Source organism: Eubalaena glacialis, chromosome 3, assembly GCF_028564815.1.
Source record: "Eubalaena glacialis isolate mEubGla1 chromosome 3, mEubGla1.1.hap2.+ XY, whole genome shotgun sequence".
NCBI lineage: Eukaryota > Metazoa > Chordata > Mammalia > Artiodactyla > Balaenidae > Eubalaena > Eubalaena glacialis.
In genome coordinates, this window is record NC_083718.1 from 134,346,516 (window position 1) to 134,369,745 (window position 23,230).

A 23,230-nucleotide genomic window follows, 5' to 3' on the forward strand; every position below is an offset into this window, starting at 1 on the left:
TAGTTTATATTTTTATATGGTTTTTCTGTAATTACATGCATTGATATTCATGTTTTGTCAAATATATAAAGTTCCTGATGAAAACTCTAATTCTACTTGATTTAAATCAAATGTAAGGGATATGCAAATACTTCATTCAAGAGGGTGTGGGTGAATTATGATGCACTGTGATAATGCTTTAATGCGAAATATAGGGAGACTGGATTTTAGCCCAAATTTTCAGCAGACTCTGAGTTTCTGAATAGTGGGAATGTTTCTGTTGTCAACAGTCATTATTCAGGGATACAGTAATACTCATTACATTTTATTTTTCAGTCTTAAATGTGTAAACTTAATTTCATTTTAAACAATGATCTTTCAAAACAGTAAACTCTCGTTTTCGTATATATTTATCTTCTTAACTGTATTAGAAAACCGGGAGCAAGACGCTATTTGCAGGTTCTTTAGGAGTTGAGGCTTAGATTTAGCATTGATTTAAGCTCCAGGAGGGCCTTCAATACCATCCATCGATCCAGCCACCAAATATTTAATCAGTGCCTGCTGTGTACTGGACCCCTTTCTATGGGGGGGATGAGAGACAGCAAAAAGCCCCTGCCCTTTTGGTGTTTACATTATGGATGGGGTGGGGGGATATTATATAATAATATAACTTTTATATAATTCCTCTGATATATTTTATATTGTTTCACTCAATATTACTGAAACCACGTCTCAGAATAATTAGGCCAAAATGCTTTACTCCCAGAAGTAATGCTTTTATTGCTAAAATTAAACTCGACCTTCTCAACTTTCCAAATTTGGCAATACATTTTGTGAATTAAAATTGATTTTAAAACATGTTCTAACTATGTCATTCTAGATTCCCTTTGTGATGTAAAAGCACTGGGAACCCAGTGTCCACCTGAGTAAACCAGTGATAAGATTCTAGGCAGAAACTGTTAGAAAACTAAAGCTGAGTGTTTGAGCTGTGGATCATTACATGAGTATTTCTGCAGAAGCTTAAAATCCCACTGTAATTGTCTATAGCCAGAAAATAGTTCAAGCATTGGACTCTCTTCTATATACTGTATTTAAGGGGCACAGTGACAAACTAGAATAGAGGGTCGGGATTAAATATGTGAAACTATTACTGTATTCACATTTTTTAAAGTCCCAAACACAAATCAAACCTCAAAATACAAGTTTTTTTATGAAAAAGAAATACTTTGATTATATAGAAAGGAAAAAAGTCTACAATACATTTTTGCAGGCATTTCTCTGATATAGAGCCATATTAACAAGGGATTTATAATTTTTTGCTTGTATACTTATTGGGAATTTGCTTACCTCTGTCTCTCTTGTCTCTTTGTCCTTCTTTCAAAATGACCCTATAAAACTCCAGTCCTACGTCAGTTTAATCTTCAGTCATTTCTGTTTCTATATTTAGGCTAGCAGGTACAATTGAGGGGAAAAATTTGGGTATTGTTAACACAATTACATGTTTTCAAAAGCAGCCAGAGCTTTAAATGCTGATTTTGAATGATCTTTTCTCTGATTTGCTGCTTCCCTCATTCTGCTTTCAAAGGCTAAATTTGAAACTCCTTCACCAGTCTCCATCCCCAGCCCCCCACTACTTCCTCCCACAATCTAAGCAGATGAATTTTGTTTTCTTAGTTACAAAAAAAGGCCATCAGAAATGAGACCTCCCTCATTACTCCCAACTTCTCATACAAACTTTTCTGCCCCAAGCCCTATCTTTTCCTCCATCTTTTCTATCTCAGTGGAAGTGGTGTCCCTTTTCTTAGCTTGATTATTCTCTTCATTTGTACTGTGGATCTGTTCTCCTCCCCGCTTTTTTAAAAAGCTTGCTCCATCAGTTTCCCCATATTTCTCCTTTATCTTCCAACTCCTTCTGTACAGCCTTTTTCCTCTTAGCTGTTAGGCTCTGTTCAGGTCTTTCTCCTTTTAAAGTTAAACCAATTAAAGGTCTTTCTCCTTTTAAAATTCACCCAATCTAGGGAGTTCCTTGGTGGCCTAGTGGTTAGGATTCTGGGCTTTCACTGCTGTGGCCCGGGTTCAATCCCTGGTTGGGGAACTGAGATCCTGCAAGCTGCACGGTATGGCCCCCCCAAAAAAAAAGTCAGGCCCAGGGAGGTGAGGGGAAGATGGCCAAACTTCAGAAATAAAACTCAACCAATCTAATGAAACAATCCCTTTAGCTCCACCCTACCCAGCACTTGCCTTTACTCTTTGCTTTTCATAGCTAAGTTTCTTGAAAGTCTACTTTTATCTCTCCATTCTTTCTTTCTATTTATAGTTATATTATAAATGGGGGAAGGTGAAAGGAGATAAAGGGAGGCAAAATTTTTCTACTTCACTTGAATTGCTAAAGTGATGACACCAGGAGCCTATAATAAATTAGTTATATATAGTGTATACCTAGAGCAACCACTAAAGAAGGTGTACAAAGAGATATACTCAAAAACACTGTAGATAAATAAAAATAAAATTCTAAAAAGTAGTCATGTTGGGACTTCCCGGGTGGTCCAGTGGTTAACACTCTGCGCTTCCACTTCAGGGGGCACAGGTTCGATCCCTGGTTAGGGATGTTCCACATGCTGTGCGGTGCAGCCAAATAAATAAATAAATAAATAAATAAATAGTAGTCATGTAACCTACAGGAAGGCAAGAAAAAGAAAAATATATGAAAAAAGAGAGACAACAAGCAAAAAAACAAAAAATGAAACAGCAGACTTAAGTCTTAAGTATATAAATAATTCCATTAAGTATAAATAGTCTAAATAGAACATTTAAAAGATATAGATTGGAAAAACAGATTAAAAAAACATGACTCTACTACATGCTATCTTCAAGAAACTCCCTTCAAATATGATATTGGGGCTTCCCTGGTGGCGCAGTGGTTGAGAATCTGCCTGCCAATGCAGGGGACATGGGTTCGAGCCCTGGTCTGGGAAGATCCCAGATGCCGCGGAGCAACTAGGCCCGTGAGTCACAACTACTGAGCCTGCGCGTCTGGAGCCTATGCTCCGCAACAAGAGAGGCCGCGATAGTGAGAGGCCCATGCACCACGATGAAGAGTGGCCCCCACTCGCCGCAACTAGAGAAAGCCCTCGCACAGAAATGAAGACCCAACACAGCCAAAAATAAATAAGTAAATAAATAAATAATTAAAAAATATGATATTGGCAAGTTGAAAGTGAAAGGATGGAAAAAGATATATCATGCAAACATTAATCAAAGGATAACAGGACTAGCTATATTAATATTAGATAAAGTAGATTTCAGAGCAAAGAAAACTACCGGGGTGCAGGGGGCATTATGTAATGATAAAGGGGTCAATCCATGAAGAAGAATAGCAATCTTAAATGTGTATACCAAACAACAGAGCTGCAGGATAAGTGAAGCAAAAACTGAAAGAAATGAAAGGAAAAATAGATTTTCAATTATAATTAGAGTCTTCAGCACCCTTCTCTCAACAGGTGATACAACTTGAAAGAAAATCAGCAAGGACATTATAGAACATCTCTACAACACCATAAACCAAAGCACCTAATTGGCATTTATAGAACAGTTTACCCAACATCAGCAGAATACACATTTTTTTCAAGTACTCATGGAACATATACCAAGATAGGCCATATCTTGGGCTATAAAACAAACCTTAATAATTGAAAAACAATCACAGTAGAATCAAACTAGAAATTAATAATAGAAAGATAACGAGACTCTCCAGTTTGTGATATTTTGTTATGCACTCTTCTAAATAATTTGTAGGTCAATGGTGGAATCTCAAGGGAAAAGAATATATTGAGCTGGATGAAAGTAAAATTACAAATATCAAAATTTGTATAATATAGCAAAAGTCATGCTGAGAGGGAAATTTATAGCACTAAATGCATACATTACAAAAAGAGAAAAAGACTTAAATCAATAATCTAAGCTCCTACTTCAAGAAGTTAGAAGAACATATAAACCCAAAGCAAGCAGAAGGAAGGAAATAATAAAGAGTAGAAATAAATGAAAGAGAAAACAGAGAACAAATAGAGAAAGTCAGTGATGCAAAGAGCTGGTCCTTTGAAGAGTGATAAAATCAACAAATCTGTACCAAGACAGATAAAAAAGAGAGAATGAAACAGGATAGCATGACAGATCCTGCAGAAATCAAAAGGATAGTAAGTGTAATAATGAATGAAAGGGAAAAAAAGGCATTCAGAGTAGAAAGGAAGAAATAAAATCTTCTCTATTTGCAAATGACATGATTCTATGAGTTGAATCCCAAAGGTTCTAGAAACAAACTAGAGTTAATGCATTCTGCAAGATGGCAGGATAAAAGTTAAACATACAAGAATCAGTAATATTTCTGTATATTAGCATTGAACACACTGACACCAAAATTAAAAATTAAATATTTTTTATGATTGCGAAAAAAAGCAAATAGATGTAAATTTAACAAAACATTTACAGTACTTGTATGCAGAAAATTATACAACACTGATGAAAGAAATAAAAGAAGATCTAAACAAAAGTAGAGACATACGATGCTCATGGATTGGAAGATTCAACATAGGAAAGATGTTAATTCTCCCCAAAGAGATACATGGGTTTAACACAATTCTTATCACAATCCCAGCCATATTTTTTTTGTAGATTGAGAAAAGATTATTTTAAAATTTACATGGGATGGCAAAGAAACTAGAATATCTATATTAGTTTTCGAGGGCTGCATAACAGAATACCACAAACTGTGAGTGGCTTAAACAATAGAAATTTATTGTCTCAGTTCTGGAGATTAGAAATCTGAGATCAGGGTGTCAGCTGGGTTAGCTCCTTCTGCAGGCTATGAGAGGAAATCTGTTTCATGGCCCTCCTCTAACTTCTGGTGATGTTTTTTGGCTTGTAGAAGCATCACTCCAATCTTTGCCTTCATCTTCACATGGTGTTCTTTTCCTGTACGTGTGTCTTCGAATTTCCCCTTTTTGTAAGGACACTAGCCATTGGGTTAGGAACCACTCTAATGATTCTTAATTTGATTACTTCTGCAAAGACCTTGTCTCAAAAAACAGTCACATTCTTAGGTTCTGGGGGTTAGGACTGGAATAGATCTTTTTTGGAGGGGAAAGAATGTGACTCAGAACAATAGCCAAAACAATTTTGAAAAAGAATGAAGTGTGAGTAGTCAGTCTACTCCATTTCAATATTTACTGTATAGCTATAGTAATCAAGACTGTATGGTATTGGTTGAGATATAAACATATAAGTCAACATAAGAAAAGAGAATCCAAACATAGATCCTTATAAATATGCTCAACTGATTTTTGATAAAGGTACAAAAGTAGTTCAGTGGAGGAAAGATAGCCTTTTCAACAAATGATGCTGGAGCAATTAGACATGCAAAGGCAAAAAAAATGAAACTCCACCTTAATCCTACAGCTTATACAAAAATTAACTGAAAATGAATCATGGACTTAAATTTAAACGTAAAATAAAACAAAACTTAGGAAATAAACGTAGAAGAAATTCTTAGGGATCTAGGTTTAAGCAAAGAGTTCTTAGACTTCACACCACAACATGACCCATAAGAGAAAAAAAATCAATGAATTGGACTTCTTCAAAAGTAAAAATCTCTTTGCTCTGTGAAAGACCCAGTTAAGAGTAAAAAAACACAAGAATGCTTAAAACTCATCAGTAACAAAATAAAGACATTTCACCGAAGAGGATATATAAATGGAAAATAAGCACAAAAACAGTGTTGAGAATCATTAGCCATTAGGGAAGTGCAAATGAAAACCACAGTGAGATGTCATTACATACACCTAACAGAATGGCTAAAATGAAACATGGTGACAACTCCAAATGTCTGTGCAGATGTGGAAAAACTGGATTGCTCATACATTGCTGGTGGTTATGTAACATGGTACAGCCACCCTGGAAAACGTTTTAGCCGTTTCTTAAAAAAAAACCAAACAACTAACCACCCAACTTCCATGTGATCAGTCAATTGCATTCCTAGGCATTTATCGCAGAAAAATAAAGATATGTTCACACAAAAACCTGTATACAAAAATAAGTTTGTAATAGCCTCAAGCTAGAAACAACCCAGCTGCTCGGTATAGATTCTCTTCATCTCTTCCACTCTGTGTTTATTACTGATGTTCATATCGTTAAGTCTACTGGACACTTTTCTGTTATCTGACTTAATCTCTCCAAGATTTCATTCTTTTGGTGGAGTCCTTGTCCCAGTGAAAGCTGGTAGTTTCTCTTCAGATTTCCTCGCACTTCTTTGATAGAGTTCTCTCTCTTGATCTTCTTCCTGCCTCTCTGACTGCTCCTTCTGGAGCACATCCCTCCTATTGCTTTTGTCACCCTACATTATATTCTCATTACATCTGCCTAAACTTAAGCCAGAACATGTTACTACCATGCTCACAACCATCCACTGGCTTTCCATCTCATCCAGAGTAAAAGCCAAAGACTTTTTCTTGACCTAAACCCCGCTTGACCTGGCTGCCTATTTCTTCTCAAACCTCATCTTCTGCTGCTCTTTCCCGTACTCATTTGGCTGTAGCCACACTGATCTCCTAGCTGTTCCCAGAATAAACCATACACTTTCATTTTAGGGCTTTTTTACTTATTCCCTCTACCTGGAATTTTCTTCCTCTAGGAAACTGTGTAGTTTGTTCTTATCTCAGGTGTTTGCTGAAAGGTCACTTTATTGAGGTTTTCCTTTGAACCCTAATCAAGAACTCTTACCCTCAACACTGAAACTCCCTATCCCCCTACTTGCTTTATTTTTGCCTACATACTTAGTCACAATTATTTTTTACCTATTTGTGGTTTGTATCTCCCAACCAGAATGTAATCTCCATAAATGCATGATTTGTTTTCTACTGTTTCCTGGTGCATATCCAATGCCTAGAACAAGGGTCATCAAGGTCATCAAACTTTTTCTGAAAGATAGTAAATATTTTAGACTTTACAGGCCATATGGTTTCTGTCACAACTATTCAACTCTTGTTGGAGAATGAAAACAGCCATAGACAATAAGTAAACCACATGTTCCAATAAAACTTTACTATGGACAGTGAAGTTTGAATTTCATGTAATTTTATCTGCATGAAACATTATTCTTTGTGTTTTTTAAAAAACTACTAAATTATGTAAAATTTTTTCTTAGCCCACAGGCCTTACAAAAAAAGGCCAGGCAACAGGCCTTAGTTCGCTGACCTCTGAATTAGAACAGCATCTTTACTTAATAAGCACAAATGAATGATCTTTTCCACCAGAAATAACTGGAAACTCTGTAATCCTTATGTTGATTTCTTTAAGTTTTTAAATTTTTTTTAAATGAGAATATTACTTTCTGCAATAGAATACTAGGCTTGTAACAGTCAGCCTTAGTTTATGGTATGCCTTTATTCTAGGCAGACATTCAACTTAGCTTTCACAGAATCATTTCAGAGTTTTAAGGAACCTTTAGAGTTTATCTTGTAGACGAAATCCTTGAGCCTCATGAATTAAATGATTTGTAGGAATCAGAATCCAGGTTTTATAATTTGTGTTCTTTCCAATAAATCGTATTAGGAATAAAACTGCAGAGTGATTAAAGTATTTGGCCATTTTTGATGTCAGATTTCACTCATAATTTCAGCTAGAAATGTATTTTATTTAGAAGAATATTAGGCTGTGGTGGTATGATATTACTCCAATTCTGATGAGATTATTTTTATCCCATATATTTAAGTGATGGATTGTTTTTTAGTGTTTTAAAACAAAAAAGGATGAATGTATTTCATTTGTATTAAATGAAAAAAAAATCAGCTCAGATTCAGAGTATATACACTACAATCTGAAGAAAAGATATCAGAATGCAAAAAGTACAAATGTAGCCATCCCTTTGCCCCAAGAAAAAATAGTCTGGTGGAATCTGCCATCATAGTGCTAAGACTGGGAAGCAGTGGGACCTTGAGTTTTTGATGTAATTCTTGATGCCTTGGTGTCTTTCTCTCCTCACAAGTAGCCAAACTCTTCCTGCAAACACACATACTCAATATTAGATGTATATTAGGATTTGTCTGGTCCTTGAATAACACTTTTTTACATTTTAAGGAGTATAGATATCTCTAATAGTATTTCATCATCTATAAATAGGTTACCATTTCATTTTACAGTGTTATCATTGATTGTCCTCTCTAGATATACCCGTGTTTCCTACGATCACAGCCACTGTGACTTTTCAGGAGTTTCGATATGATGAATTTGATGGCTCCATCTTTACCATACCTGAAGACTACAAGGAAGACCCAAGCCGTTTTCCTGATCTTTAACTGACACAGAAAATGATGCCATTCAACCAAGGAAAGCTAGAGAATGCAGAGACCCCAGAAGTGAATTCAAATAGAAGGGACAAATGTTTTCATCGAAGAAAAGGGAATTATGTTGGATCGACACATCAGTGATATGATATAATGAAATGGGCCTCTAATAAGAATTCCAGCAAGTTTCCTGATGTGCCATTTTCAGTCTTTTTAAAAATATACATATTATAAGTGTAATAGTTTGACACCTTAATGACCCCAAGTCCTTCTTATGTAAAACAGCTATGAGTGCTGTGATTTGTTTTTTAAAATTTTTACACTTCTTGTTGAAATATATATGCATATAAATATATCTATATCTATATCTAAAACACTCCTGGACCATTAACATAAATTAAATGTCTTAAGAGATATGAAGCCCTTTTAAACTTGTCATCTTATATTCAAGGTGACCTTTATAAATATTCCTTCAAGCTTTGTTTTCATAAAATGTAAAGTATGTAACATTATGTATAGTTCAGTAATTTGAATGTTTGTTCAATATAATGAACTAGAAGGAATGCAGTTTTCTGTAGCTGAATGAACCAAATGGTAACCATTAAACAATTGCATTTATATGTTGCAATACACTTCAGAAGGAGCATTCTCTCTGCAGGGAATAAGGTACCTCCTTTAGCACCTTAGTGCAATTCATTGTGGTGCTATTTGTTTTTACCTGAATTCTTTCTTCAATGGAAAATGTTTGTTAATAATCTTCCTTTCATAGAAACTCTTTTTTTTTTCTTCTAAACTTGAGTTTAAAAGTCCTTTCTGTGTTCATGATAAGCATGCTTAAAGACATTCTTCTTCCAAATCTGAGCACTTTAAAAAAATTCCAAATTTTTAAACTTGCTTCCTAATAAGCGCACATCATTCTGATTATTTTGTTTTTAGTGGAATATGGATGCATTTGTGTCAGTTTTAAAAACAATCCACATATTTTGGGCATCCCTACATCATATTTAATGCTTTCAAAATAAGGTAAAAACATTTTATATGCTAATAGAATATATTTGTTACAAGTTAAATTCCAGAAACATACACAAGATTGACAATTCCTACTGTTTATTTTTTTAAGTAAGTCACAAGAAAATATTTATTGATTTTAATTATCTCCAAAGTGTTAAAATCATGCATTATTCATTTTTGCACATAAAATTTTTCATACTTATTCCAAGATGAAGGTCCAAGAATGACAATAAATTAGGGAGAATAATGTATAACAGTCATTAAAATGTTATGTTGTATTAAAGAGCTTAGCTAAAGAAATGTTTTTTAAATGTATCTTGAAAAATGTGTCAGAATGCATCTGTCAAGTTTTTTAGAGTGACCAGTAACTTTTTTCAGGATTTTAAATAATTTGAATGTTTAGAGACCTTTATTGAAGAGATGACTTAAAAATCCGAAGCATCAACCATAAGAAAAATTTTGTAATAAACATCTTTAAAGCTGCATCTTCCATGCTGGTACATACTACATTGCATATGTTGACATTTTATTAAATACATTTTATAATGAAGAAAAATAATCATAGTTAAAAATTCAAAGACCAGTTTCTACCTTACGTGGGTCTGTTGAATTTTGTGGAAAGGGTGGGTAAACCCAGACTAGTTTTATTAAATAGAAGTTGATCCCTATTATTTTGGGAATGTTTGTTGGACTTAGAGATTCTATTATCCTGTCAATGATTATATGAGGTTTGAGATACTGAAAGGCAATGATCACTGTTGCTTTTAGGCTCCCTTACTTTGTGGGAATATGGTATACTTTCAGGAATATACTGCAGACTTTTTTTGTAATTCAGTGGGGAAAAAACATGGTAAATTGCAGCTTGGGATTTATCAATTTCCTAAAAGCTGTGACTGTTTTGCTGGGGTACACTGGAGGTTGGAAGACTACTGAAAACTTTTGCACTTGAATTTTGTTTTTAACTTTTTCTTTCATAAAGAATAGTAGAGATTATCCATTCCAAAATGTCTTTTATCTGATCACAAAGGACAAGCAAATGTCAGTATCTCTTATGATGGTAAAAATAGGAGTTATTTAATGCAAATAAACTTTTCACAGTATTAGACTTTTCAAAATGTGCCTTTTAATCCAGCTAATGAATGAAGCTATATGCCGTGTTTCAAGTAAGTAGATAAAAACGCTATATATTTTGATACTCTTACATGGTAATCTAGATTTTGTAATGTAGATTCATAAAATTCTCTTTGCCTTCCATTTGTGACTGAAAAAATTGTTTAAAATTGGGGGGCTATAAAATGGTTACCTTAAATGGCCGTTTAGAAATGCTCAGTATATCCTGCCACCAGTATGGTTTCAAAAGAATATAGGATTCTTATCTTTAAGAAAATTCCCTAGAGACAGTTTGCCTGTCTAGACATTCATGTACAGAAAATTATCAAGCTTCATAAAAAGGGAGGCATAAAGCTGATGCTCTTATTATTGTGAGTATAGCTACATACAATTGTCTAGACATGAACACATTTCAGAGACGCTGATAGCCAACAGAAGCTGAAAAACTATTCAGTTTTTCTCCTGCTTAGAACTGGTATTGAGCCCCACTCACACAAATAAAAATGTGTTTTCATAGAGTTTTTCATGCACAGCTTATCATTCACATCTTGGGGAAGGGTGGTGAATAATGAGTGCTTAAGTGAAATTTCTCCCTAGTTTTCACTAAGCCTAAAGCAGACAAAGAGCTTCTTTCGAGGCCACAAAAGGACTAAAGAAAATACTGAATTAAGAAAATCCTGAGTTCCTTTTGCTGTTAATTTTTGTCACAATATGGTTGAGAAAAAGTTGTAAAAAACGAGGTGAATTCAAAGTCCTACTTGTAGTATGCTAGCCTCTGAAATTGAGCAACTTACTTAGTATGGACACACCATGCCTGTGCTTAACACCAGCAAAAGGTATCTTAACTGTGTTTTCCAAAATTAACAAAATGTATCCTTACCAAAGTTGCTATACTTGGGAACTTTCAAAGACAACTGACAGTGAAATTTAGATAAATGGACAGGAGGTATTAAATCACTTGTAAAGACATTAAAACTAAATTTGGTAAAAGTTCATCATTTGTGTATTATGAATTAGCAAAAACTGCTTTTGTAAAGCATTTTATATCAGAAATCTGGGCCAATAGTATCTTAGAATGCCATCTAAAAATATCTCAATAGCACACTTTTTAGATCATGTGATCATCCCTGTAGTACTACCTAGTGATGAACTTTAAAAAAAAACTGTTAGAGCTCATTTTAGGAATAGTACTTCTGGCCATATGGCACATATGGTACATGGTATTAGAATTTTCCTTTTGCCACAGCACCTAAAAAAACTGAAGCAAATTTCCTAAGGGTTTTAAAGAAAGGTATTTGGCAATCATTCCTGAATTTGCTCGTGTTTTGCAGGTGAAAATGATTAATTAGCCTAAAGCAGAAACTGTGTGTAATATAAAAACACAAAAATAAGACGCACTTGTACCTCCCATAGAACTCTTGGTCACTGAAGAAGGCTGACAGTGACTGGCGGGGATGTTTTAAGTAATGAATATACGTAGTGTTAGGAATTTTGAAGAAGTGAAGCAGAAATTATGTAGTTCATACACGTTGTGGCTTATCTGCTTGGTCCTGCAGTTTCAGCCCATTCTTGTGGGTTCCAGCTTATGGTTCCAACTTCTTCTTACCCCTCTCAACTATCCTTCTTTTCTTGACTGCCTGTGGGCTTTAGTCTCCAGCATCAGATGCACAGCATAGACAACTTTGAGACTACTAAACCAGCTCCCACAATTAAGGTCAAATCTCTGTCAACAAATCTTTTTGGGTCGTTTGGCTCCCTGGAATTGAATGCTGACTGATTGATAAGAACAAAATTACATGATGCTAACCTACAGGATGCTTGTCTTCCGAAACTTGATATTTAACGCCTACTATAACCTTTAAGTATATTCTTAAGAATATTCCCACTAGCAAAGAATTAGCATGGTTCACACGTTGTTTTGCTAAAGAATGTCTAAATGAATTTTACATATACTTTGATATTATAAAATGAAAATGGGAAAATAAAACTAAGTAAAACAGACTCAAAATCAACAACTCCAGAATTAGTCTCATTTAAAAACTACCTCTGCTAATAAACCCTTAGTAACATATTCTGATGCTCTTTAAAAGTATCAGTAGAGTTTCCATATTTAAACACAACTACGTGTGCTTGATTAGAGAAAATATTTTAGATAGGACAGGAGTGAAATGCACCAGCTAGATTTGAGACAAAAGGAACAGAAATCTCAATTCCAGTTTAAAAGATGTCTATCAATCTTCAAACAGCATAGACCACTTAATCTGGTGCCCAAGTGAAGAAAGTGGTATTGTTTTGCCAGAGGAAAAGTAGGCTTGTACAGGCTATATGACACTGAGAGCAGAACATCAGTTTTAAGATGCAACTCCAAGGTGAATGTAAAATTAGTTTTCACTGTTCTAGTAGAAGCCCAGTTTGTCTTTCTTCCCTAAGTAACTAATATTCTTCTACCTTCCACATAGAATCACTACCGGGGAGCTTATTATCCAAAACCTATATTCACAAAAATGTAAAGGGAAACATAGCCATATCTGCATGCAATTTTAGTGCTTTTGCTAAAACGTTACCCCAAACTAAATTTTCATATAGTTTTGAAAAGCTCCATAATTAAATAGCAGGTACCATTTACTGACCCAGGCGCACAGGGCTACATTTTTTTCTACCAACTACTTTACAAGGTAGATATCACTCCCATTTTACAGATAGGAAAATGAAGGTAGGAAACACAGGTCTCCCACAGGTCTCCCCAGCTGTAAATGAAGCTGAAATTCATGACTGGGCTCTTAAATAGCTACCACCTCATTCACTCATGAAGAATTTAAGCAAATAAATAGCACAAACATTTTTCTAACAAAACCACTTTTATTTTTTAATCATTTTCACTACCAAGTACAGAACAAAATTCAGTGTGGAGGCAGTGTTCACTTAATTTCGACTGGTTATGTGTTAAAGGCTTGTGTCCCGTGCAACCCTACCTTTGTGCATAAATGTTCACTGAAAAATAACCTAAGTATAGACTCCCTTCACGACAGCATCCTAAGTTAGTGGTACTATTTTAAAGCCCAAAATTTCTTAATCCCTTTTGAGAAATTAGCATACTATATATTCAAAGACTACAAGTGAGGGAATAAAATTTGAGTAGTATTAGGCTTAACCAAGTGAAACTGCCAATATTTTACTTGTTTTTGACTTACAAAACCGACAATATCATATGGTTCAATCTTTAAATGTTTTTCTACTAAAATTTTTTGTAAGTTTAAAGAATGTCATTTGTGTTCAACTTCGTGTTTAAAAATGCAGTGATTTTTAGGACCATTACTAGAACGTCTTACTCACTACAGACAAAATTCCCTTCCATAATATCTTTAAAAAGTTACTACAAACTGTAAAAACAATGCTGGCTTATCTATACGGCATTTCAATTTTAAAAGTTAAAAAAAAAAATTATACTCCAATTTGGATAAAAGCTACAATTCCAAGTCTCATTTTCCCCTTAATCCCAGCCACTCAAACACTACTCATTTCATAAATGAATAAATATACTATTTAGTATTGTACAGTAGATACATACCATTGAGTTTCTATACTATTCCAGAAAAGTATGTTTATATTCACCAAAAATATAAATTTACTAGATATAGGTGGGATCATTTGTTTATCCTAAAGTTCATTGCTTTACTCAACCCAAGTCCTACACCCAAAATATAAGAAAGAAAATTACACTTAGAAAAAGACTGTTTTAGATAGAAATTAAACTAATTTTGACAATTCTAATGGCAACTAATCACTACAGTGATGGATTCCATCTTACTACTATATTAAAATATGTGGACTGAAAGGAAAAAGAACTTGATATGTAAAATGAATGAGGTAAATGCCATACATTCAACAACGTAAATAAATACAAATACGGTTTTACAGGAACATAAACATAAGTTTAAGGGTTTTATTATCAAAGTCTTGTAAAACAATTTCAGAAACTGTACATCAACATGGCACAGACTGTAGCCTACTTTTGTTTTTACTGCACAAAAGTGAAGCTTGGAAACTCCTGTAAGAAAACAGTTGCCTAACTACTTTGCATTTAACATGGAATCACTGTGTGCATAAGATTACTACTGCAGTAACAGTAACACAAAATTTATTGGTTTTATACAACTTGAGATCAAATAAAAAGTACATTATCAAGTAGATTTGTCTTATTTTTAAAAGCATATGAAGGTCAATTTAAAATGCACTATCCCCCTTTTCCAACAATGAGATTAAAACAAATTAATAAAAGAGTGGACAACTGAAAATCAGGACAAGAGATAACTTTCTTTTACAGATGGACTTCAGGATAGGCAGATAACTTTCACTGATGTAGATGTTCAATAAATTATTTTAGGAAAAAAAATTCCCAAACACCTTATGAAAAAGTATACAACTCTACTTCAAAATATGCTATTTACTTACTGCCAAAGACAGTTTCATTTGAAATCTTGTTTCTGTACTTAAAGCCTAATTATAGCCATCAAAAAAGGTTAGTGCATATATAACCTTTCAAAGTTAAACAAAAGCCACAAAAATTTAGCCACAAGGCTTAAAGGATTATCTATTTCAAATGCTCATTTCCAGATGTAGCTATAAGAATGTTAATTTGTCATGTCAACAAACAAGACCATAAGTAGATCCATCATGTTGGAGGATTTGAATGACATTTAGGATATTCCTGCCACAATTAACATGCAATCAGTGCATTCCCTACATGGCTCTATTACGGCAATGAATCAAATTCTAGAAATACTATAAGTGAACTTAATAAAGGAGATCATACAACATAAACAATCCATGCCTGCTGTAGATGCATGCAGCTTTTCATTTTTGTTATGAAGCAGCACCAGAATAGTAAAACTGCTTGTTTACTCAATCAGATTTCAACCTGTCAAGAACTGGTTACCCATGTATCATTTTTGTAAAAGCTTTTGGATGTAAATAACTAATATCAACATCAAGAGCTTTATAACCATTTATGACTCAGAGCTGTATACATCTAGATTTGAGATGAACAAATACAGCATTAAGAAATCACACAGAGGAATGACACTGATGCATGTATACAGGTGGATTCCCACAGAGGCAATATTCAGTCACTCATATCCATGTCTTCTTCATGATGATCATCGCCATTCACTTTGGATTCTCTTAGTGAATCACCAGTTCCCTTTTCCACAGAACATTCTTTTGCTTTAGGAGAAGCTGGCTCTGTCGGTTTCTTCTCCTCTTTCTTCTCTTTCTCGCTGTCATACCCCTGCTCCTCTTCATCGTAGTCCCGTGTAACCTGCTTTGCCAAGGAGAATAATAACAGTAAACGTCTTCACAGGAAAATCACTGCTTTAAAGTACCAGCAACACCCAAAACACCAAAATAAATTAGTTTGTAAACATACTTTTACATCTTTATCACTCTCTGATTTTCTTTCCCGTTCCTTTTCCTTATCTTTACTTTTCTTCTTCTTGCTTGTGGATCGTTCTCTTTCATCTCTGCTTCTTTCTTTGTCTTTATCTTTCTTCTTCTCCTTTTTATGTCTAGGATGACAGTAAAATGCTGACAAGATGCTTGAAACGAACTGCTCAAGAACTTTCACCATTAATTAAATAGGAATAAGTTTAAACTTGTTTTAGATGGCAAACTTGACCCACTTTCACTTGCCATAAAGAGGACAGCAAAGATCCAATTTCAAGTCACTGGATACAAGCTGTATATAAGTAATATAGCGGAGAAGACTATAACTTGATTACAGGTCTAAAATGCTCAATCCTAAACAGTGTTTATTATAACACAGTCTCAAGTCATGAAGAGAATATATCAGCACATTCTTAAGCATTTTAATTCCTGAAAAGGAAGAAAAACTCTAGGACAGTTCCTGAAAAACAGGATAGATTTAATAAAAGATTAATATTCTTACCTCCTAGGGGATGGTGAGCGAGACAATTTTCTTTTGGGAGACCTAGGCTTTTTAGGAGATCTTGTGCCACTTCTGCTTCTTCGTCGTCGTCTCTCTCTAGAACCACAAATGTGCAAACTAGACTTTAAAATACAGTATTATCCCAAAACTGCAGACACATCATAGCAGATGTGTCTATGATGGAGCTCCACTAGAAACAGAATTCTGACAACGAAAGACCCATTTTCAAATACTGTTTTGAGCCTAAGAAGCAAATGAATACTAAAAAACTGCAATTCTTTTTTGCAAACTATGTGCCTTTCCTTTAATGCCCTCAAGAAAACCCTAATTTCTAGCAATACGTCTTAAAGACATTATGTCATCAAAACATTAGAAATGTTAAACTTGGGGAAAAACTGATTAACAAAAGTTCTAACTCAAGGAAAAACAGTCTGAAGTAAATTATTATCTATGGAATCAGTTTTAGATTCATTCAGTGGCCAGAATGTGTATAGGATAATATGCTGTGTTATGGAAGGCAGTTGCTAATAAAATTCAAAATTACTTCTAAATCATTAGGTAAAATTTAGAGAACTAGACTTAGTGGTAAACACAGATCAAACTGACTTCCTGTTGTCTAGCAAACCATGCCCAATTCACGCCCTGCTTTGAGCAATTAGCTTTTTAAGATGTACCTCTCCTCTCTCTTTAAATTCTGACTTAAAAAAAATTCTGCTTCTACAACACAAACAGATGGAAAGTTCTGCCCTGTTCTTGGACTGGAAGAATCAATATTATTAAAATGACCATACCACCCAAGGCAATCTACAGATTCAATGCAATCTTTATCAAAATACCAATGGCATTTTCGCAGAACTAGAACAAATAATTTTAAAATTTGTATGGAAATACAAAAGACCCCAAAGAGCCAAAACAATCTTGATAAAGAAAAACAGAGCTGGAGGAATCACACTCCATGTCTTCAGACTGTACTACCAAGCTACAGTAATCAAAACTGTATGGTACTGGCACAAAAACAGACACACAGATCAATGGAACAGAATAGAGAGTCCAGAAACAAACCCACACACTTATGGTCAATTAATCTATGACAAAGGGGGCAAGAATATACAATGGAGTAAAGACAGTCTCTTCAGTAAGTGGTGCTGGGAAAACTGGACAGCTACATGCAAAAGAGGGACATTAGAACATTCTCTAACACCCTATCAAAAAATAAACTTGAAATGGGTTAAAGACCTAAATGTAAGACCAGATACTATAAAACTACAGGAAAAGTACAACACGCTTTGACATAAATCACAGCAATATTTTTTGGGATCCATCTCCTAAAGTAAAGGAAATAAAAGCAAAAATGAACTAATGGGACCTAATTAAACTTAAAAGCTTTTGCATAGCAAAGGAAACCATAAACAAAACAAAAAGACAACCTACAGAATAGGAGAAAATACTTCCAAACAATGAGATTGACAAGGGATTAATCTCCAAAATATACAAACAGCTCAATATCAAAAAAAACAACCCAATCAAAAAAATGGGCAGAAGACCTAAACAGACATTTCTCCAAAGAATACACACAGATGGCCAACAAACACATGAAAGGATGCTCAGCATCACTAGTCAATGGAGAAATGCAAATCAAAACTACAACTGAGGTATCTGTCACCTCACACTGGTCAGAATGGCCATCATCAAAAGGTCTAAAAATAATAAATGCTGGAGAGCGTGTGGAGAAAAGGGAACCTTCCTACACTGTTGGTGGAAATGTAAACTGGTGCAGCCACCGTGGAAAACAGTATGGAGGTTTCTCAAAAAACTAAAAATGGAACTACCGTATGACCCAAATTCCACTCCTGGGTACATGTCCAAAAAAAAAAAAAAAAACACACAAAAAAACAAAAGAAAAAAACAAACCCACAAACAAACCAAACCCCACACAATTTCTAAAAGATACATGCACCCCACCGTTCACAGCAGCATTTTTTAACAATTGCCAAGATATGGAAGCTATGTTAAGTGTTCATCAACAGAAGAATGGATAAAGAAAATGTGCTGTATCTATACAATAGAATATTAGTAAGCTATAAAAAAGAATGAAATTTTGCCATTTGCAGCAACATGGATGGACATGGAGGGCATTTAAGCTAAGTGAAATAAGTCACACAAAGGATTAATCTCCAAAACATACAAGCAACTCATGCAGCTCAATATCAAAAAAACCAAACAACCCAATCCAAAAATGGGCAGAAGATCTAAATAGACATTTCTCCAAAGAAGATATACAGATTGCCAACAAACACATGAAAGAATGCTCAACATCATTAATCATTAGAGAAATGCAAATCAAAACTACACTGAGATATCATCTCACACCGGTCAGAACGGCCATCATCAAAAAATCCACGAACGATAAATGCTGGAGAGGGTGTGGAGAAAAGGGAACCCTCTTGCACTGTTGGTGGGAATACAAATAGATACAGCCACTATGGAGAACAGTATGGAGGTTCCTTAAAAAACTAAAAATAGAACTACCATACGACCCAGCAATCCCACTACTGGGCATATACCCTGAGAAAACCATAATTCAAAAACAGTACCAAAATGTTCATTGCAGCTCTATTTACAATAGCCAGGACATGGAAGCAACCTAAGTGTCCATCAACAGATGAATGGATAAAGAAGATGTGGCACATATATACAACGGAATATTTACTCAGCCATAAAAAGGAACGAAACTGAGTTATTTGTAGTGAGATGGATGGACCTAGAGACTGTCATACAGAGTAAGTCAGAAAGAGAAAAACAAATACCGTATGCTAACACATATATATGGAACCAAAAGAAATGGTCATGAAGAACCTAGGGGCAAGATGGGAATAAAGATGCAGACCTACTAGAGAATGGACTTGAGGATATGGGGAGGGGGAAGGGTAAGCTGGGACAAAGTGAGAGAGTGGCATGGACATACATACACTACCAAATGTAACATAGATAGCTAGTGGGAAGCAGCCGCATAGCATAGGGAGATCAGCTCGGTGCTTTGTCACCACCTAGAGGGGTGGGATAGGGAGGGCGGGAGGGAGGGAGATGCAAGAGGGAAGAGATATGGGGACATATGTATATGTATAACTGATTCACTTTGTTATAAAGCAGAAACTAACACACCACTGTAAAGCAATTATACTCCAATAAAGATGCTAAAAAAAGAAAAAAGTCAGACAGAGAAAGACAAATACTGTATGACATAACTTATACATGGATCTAACAAATACAACTAGTGAATATAACAAAAAAGCAGCAGACTCACAGATATAGAGAACAAACTAGAGATTACCAGTGGGAAGAGGGAAGGCAGGGGGCAATATATGGGTAGAGGATTAAGAGGCACAAACTATTAGGTATAAAATAAGCTATAGGGATACACTGTACAACACAGGGAATATAGCCAATGTTTTATAATAACTATAAATGGAGCATAATGTTTAAAAACTGTGAATCGCTATACTGTACAGCAACTAAACTTAAAAAAGAAAACACAAAAAAACAAATCCCACCTAACGACAGCAAACTATTGGGTGTAAGACAGGCTCAAGTATGTACTGTACAACATGGGGAATATAGTCAATATTTTGTAATAACTGTAAGGGGATAGTAACCTTTAAAAATTGTATACAAAATTTTTAAAAATTAATTAAATGAAAAAAAGTTATAGGACTTGGAAGATGACCATTATATGATTTAGGCACAAACAAAATAATCAAAAAACTAAATAAAGCCCTATACTTTCAGTTGTCTTCATTTCAGCTTCCAACTTAAGCTTTAAATAACAAAAACCACCTTACAAGTCATCTGTGATCCCTGTCCTGGAAGCATTACACAGAACTTTCCCTTCATCAAATATTTAAGTTTGTCAGGGTTGTATACCTTACACTTTCTTGTACTGCTTTGTGTAACTAATATTCCAAATTCCTTAGATGGAAAAGATGTTTTTTATATTGTATTTCTGTTCCCTATGATAGACTGTAGTACAGTGGCAAACAATAAAAACATATAGAATATGCCATAGATATTCAATAAAAATGTACAGAATATGCCATAATTTAAGAATGATTCAATAATTAAATAGGATAAGGTGCTTATGAATAAATCCATTAAATAAACAGGCAAACAATATGCCTCCAGTTTTTAAGGTAAGAAAATACATATTGCGCATCCCATCTTTTATGCCCCTTTGCCACCTCAGACCTACTCTGGCATTTCCTTGAGCACTTATATCTGGTTTAACTTTCTTTTTTTATATATTTATATATATCTTTTTAAAGAAAATATTCAGCACCTTGAAAAGAAACCCCATATCCTTTAGCTATCACACTCCAACCACTAATCTACTTTGTTGTTATAGATTTATCCATTCTGGACATTTCATATGAATGAAATCTTACAATATGTGGTCTTTTGTGTCTAGCTTCTTTCATCTGGCATGTTTTCAAGGCTCATGCATATTGTAGCATGTATCAGCACTTTGGTTCCTTTTTACTGCTGAATAATAATCTATTGTATGGAATGTACAACTTTGTTTACATATGTTAGTGGATATTTGGGTTAACTTTTTGGTTTTGAATAATGTTGCCAAGAATATCCATGTCCTAGTTTTTGTGCGGACATGTTTTTGTTTCTCTTGGGCGTATCACTGGGAGCAAAACTGCTGTGTCAAAAAACTCTGTTTAATTTCTTTAGGAATTGCCAACCTGTTTTCCAATGCAGCTGCACAAGTTTACATTCTTTCTAAGATTGAGCTGTAACAGTTTTTTATATACTCTAGATACAAGTCCATTATTGGAAACATTATTTTTCTAGCACTCTGACAGTTGTCTTTACCTTCTGAGTGTTCTTTGAAACAAAAAGTTTTTAGTTTTCATTATCCCCAACTTATCTATTTCTCTTTTGTTGCTTATGCTTTTTGTCATATCTAAGGAATCACTGCCAAACACAAGGTCATGAAAGTTAACTTACATATTTTCTTCTAATAGGATTTTAGTTTTGGCTTTTAAGTCTTTTATCCATTTTGAGTTAATATTTATATATAATGTGAACCTCCTAAGTGAATTTAATCAAGATTAAGAAAACAAACACTGCAGTAAAATGTGTAAACAAGATTGGAAGAAAATGATTTGCTGAGAAATTCAACAGCTTTAAATTTTGAGAGAACTAAGCCTCACCTGTGTCTGTGGTAAAAGATTTAAGGATTCTTAGTGATGCTAGGAGTCCTAACATTTGAAGGAGAATTATTTCCTTACTGTTTAAAAAAAGTACAATGACCCTTTACTTTTGCTTAATGGAAAATGAACAATGTCAAGAAAATGTTACTGGGACTGACATATACACACTACTATATATAAAATAGGTAAGTAATAAGAACCTACTGTATAGCACAGGGAACTCTAGTCAGTACTCTGTAATGGCCTATATGGGGAAAGAACCTAAAAAAAAGAGTGGATATGTGTATATGTATAACTGATTCACTTTGCTGTACACCTGAAACTAACACAACATTGTAAATCAACTATACTCCAATAAAAATTTTAAAATAAAATGTTAAAAACAAAACAAAAAACAAAAGATTGGAAGAAAATGGAATTAAGTATGGCCAGCCCTTACTACTATCATATGAATTCCATGTTAAGTGTGAAAAATGTATTTTCTGAGGAGAAAGTTTGCAACACTGAATTTTCACTACAGCAGGTTAAAGATAGAATTACTACTCTAAGAATGACACAAATCAGAACTTGCATTGCCTCCAATTATTTTATCAATGAACCACTATGTATGGGAAAAAAATTATTCTGAGTATTAACATGTAGATATTTTAAATATAACTTACTATGATAAAATGAATTTAATGTGATAATGCAGTATACTTTAGCCATTAAAACTTAGATGTTTAGGGGAAAAAAACCCACACAAACAATTCAAATTATGATGTGAAATGCATATAGCAAACATAAAAACTGACCTCTGAATTCCCACATTATTTTAAATACACTCTACACCATAAAACATTAGGTGAAAAGAAAAATGAACTTTAGGTTATTCTTCACAAATTGCCTTTAAAAAAACTTCACCACTGAAGTATGTAGCTATGTACTGGAAAACATTTCATGTTCACAGCCTATTGATAGTCTTGCAAACAAAGCTTAAAAAAATGAAAGCGTAAAAAAATGCCAAGAATTCATAATGCCACCCTACCTGCTTGCACTTCTGGAACGTCTGGCTGTGCTGTAACTTTTTGGTGGTGTTTTGGAACGTTTCTTTTCTTTGTCTTCTTTCTTTTTGTCTCTAATAAATGAAAACAATTTATGAATGTATTAGAAGATTCAACTAATATATATTTCTATCAAACTACAAATAAAAACGTACAGTGAAATCTAATCTGATTCTTAAATTTTATGTTATTCTGATACAAACTTAAAAAAAATAGTAACTCAAGTGGCGTATTTGTGGTAAACAAATTTTAAAAATTCTATTTTCCTGGTATTCCCCGTAAAACTTCTCTCCAAGAGCAAAGCAGGCTATGTGGCAAGAAAACAAGGATGGTGGCCAGTTTCTTAGTATGTCTGGCGATAAACGCTAATAGTTTAAATAATTTTCTCTAGGCTCTTCAACACTCTGTTTTTCTCTCAGCTAAGTACCAGTTTCCCAACCGACCCTGGCTCTAAATCCTCTACTGACAGGCCAAAACCCCATCACTATTTTAAGTTTTTCTTTCAAAGCACACACCCGATGTAACCTCTTCATGGATGAAGCCAACCTTCTAACTTTTTCCCTGCTGCTATATATTCTGGGCTATTCAATGCTT

General features: G+C 34.3%; 2 protein-coding genes across 7 annotated transcripts in view; one reads left to right on the forward strand and one right to left on the reverse strand.

Annotated features, from left to right (window-relative positions):
• ANKRD13C (ankyrin repeat domain 13C) overlaps positions 1-8,726 on the forward strand; it is an 80,041-nt gene extending 71,315 nt beyond the window's left edge. For both annotated transcript variants that reach the window (XM_061186455.1, XM_061186456.1), the window contains one exon: positions 8,194-8,726. In XM_061186455.1, coding sequence (XP_061042438.1) covers positions 8,194-8,324 — 131 coding nt within the window. In that variant the 3' untranslated portion in view covers positions 8,325-8,726. The remainder of the gene's footprint in view (positions 1-8,193) is intronic.
• A 5,617-nt stretch (positions 8,727-14,343) lies between these two features.
• The window catches only part of SRSF11 (serine and arginine rich splicing factor 11), a 45,811-nt gene continuing 36,924 nt past the window's right edge, over positions 14,344-23,230 (reverse strand). For 2 of the 5 annotated variants that reach the window (XM_061184034.1, XM_061184030.1), the window contains exons 10-13: positions 22,621-22,710; positions 16,378-16,494; positions 15,859-15,997; positions 14,344-15,753 (exon numbers count right to left, since the gene is read on the reverse strand). In XM_061184034.1, the coding sequence (XP_061040017.1) occupies positions 15,556-15,753; positions 15,859-15,997; positions 16,378-16,494; positions 22,621-22,710 (544 nt within the window). In that variant the 3' untranslated portion in view covers positions 14,344-15,555. The remainder of the gene's footprint in view (positions 15,754-15,858; positions 15,998-16,377; positions 16,495-22,620; positions 22,711-23,230) is intronic. The other 3 variants (XM_061184035.1, XM_061184033.1, XM_061184032.1) reach the window with 3 other exon arrangements.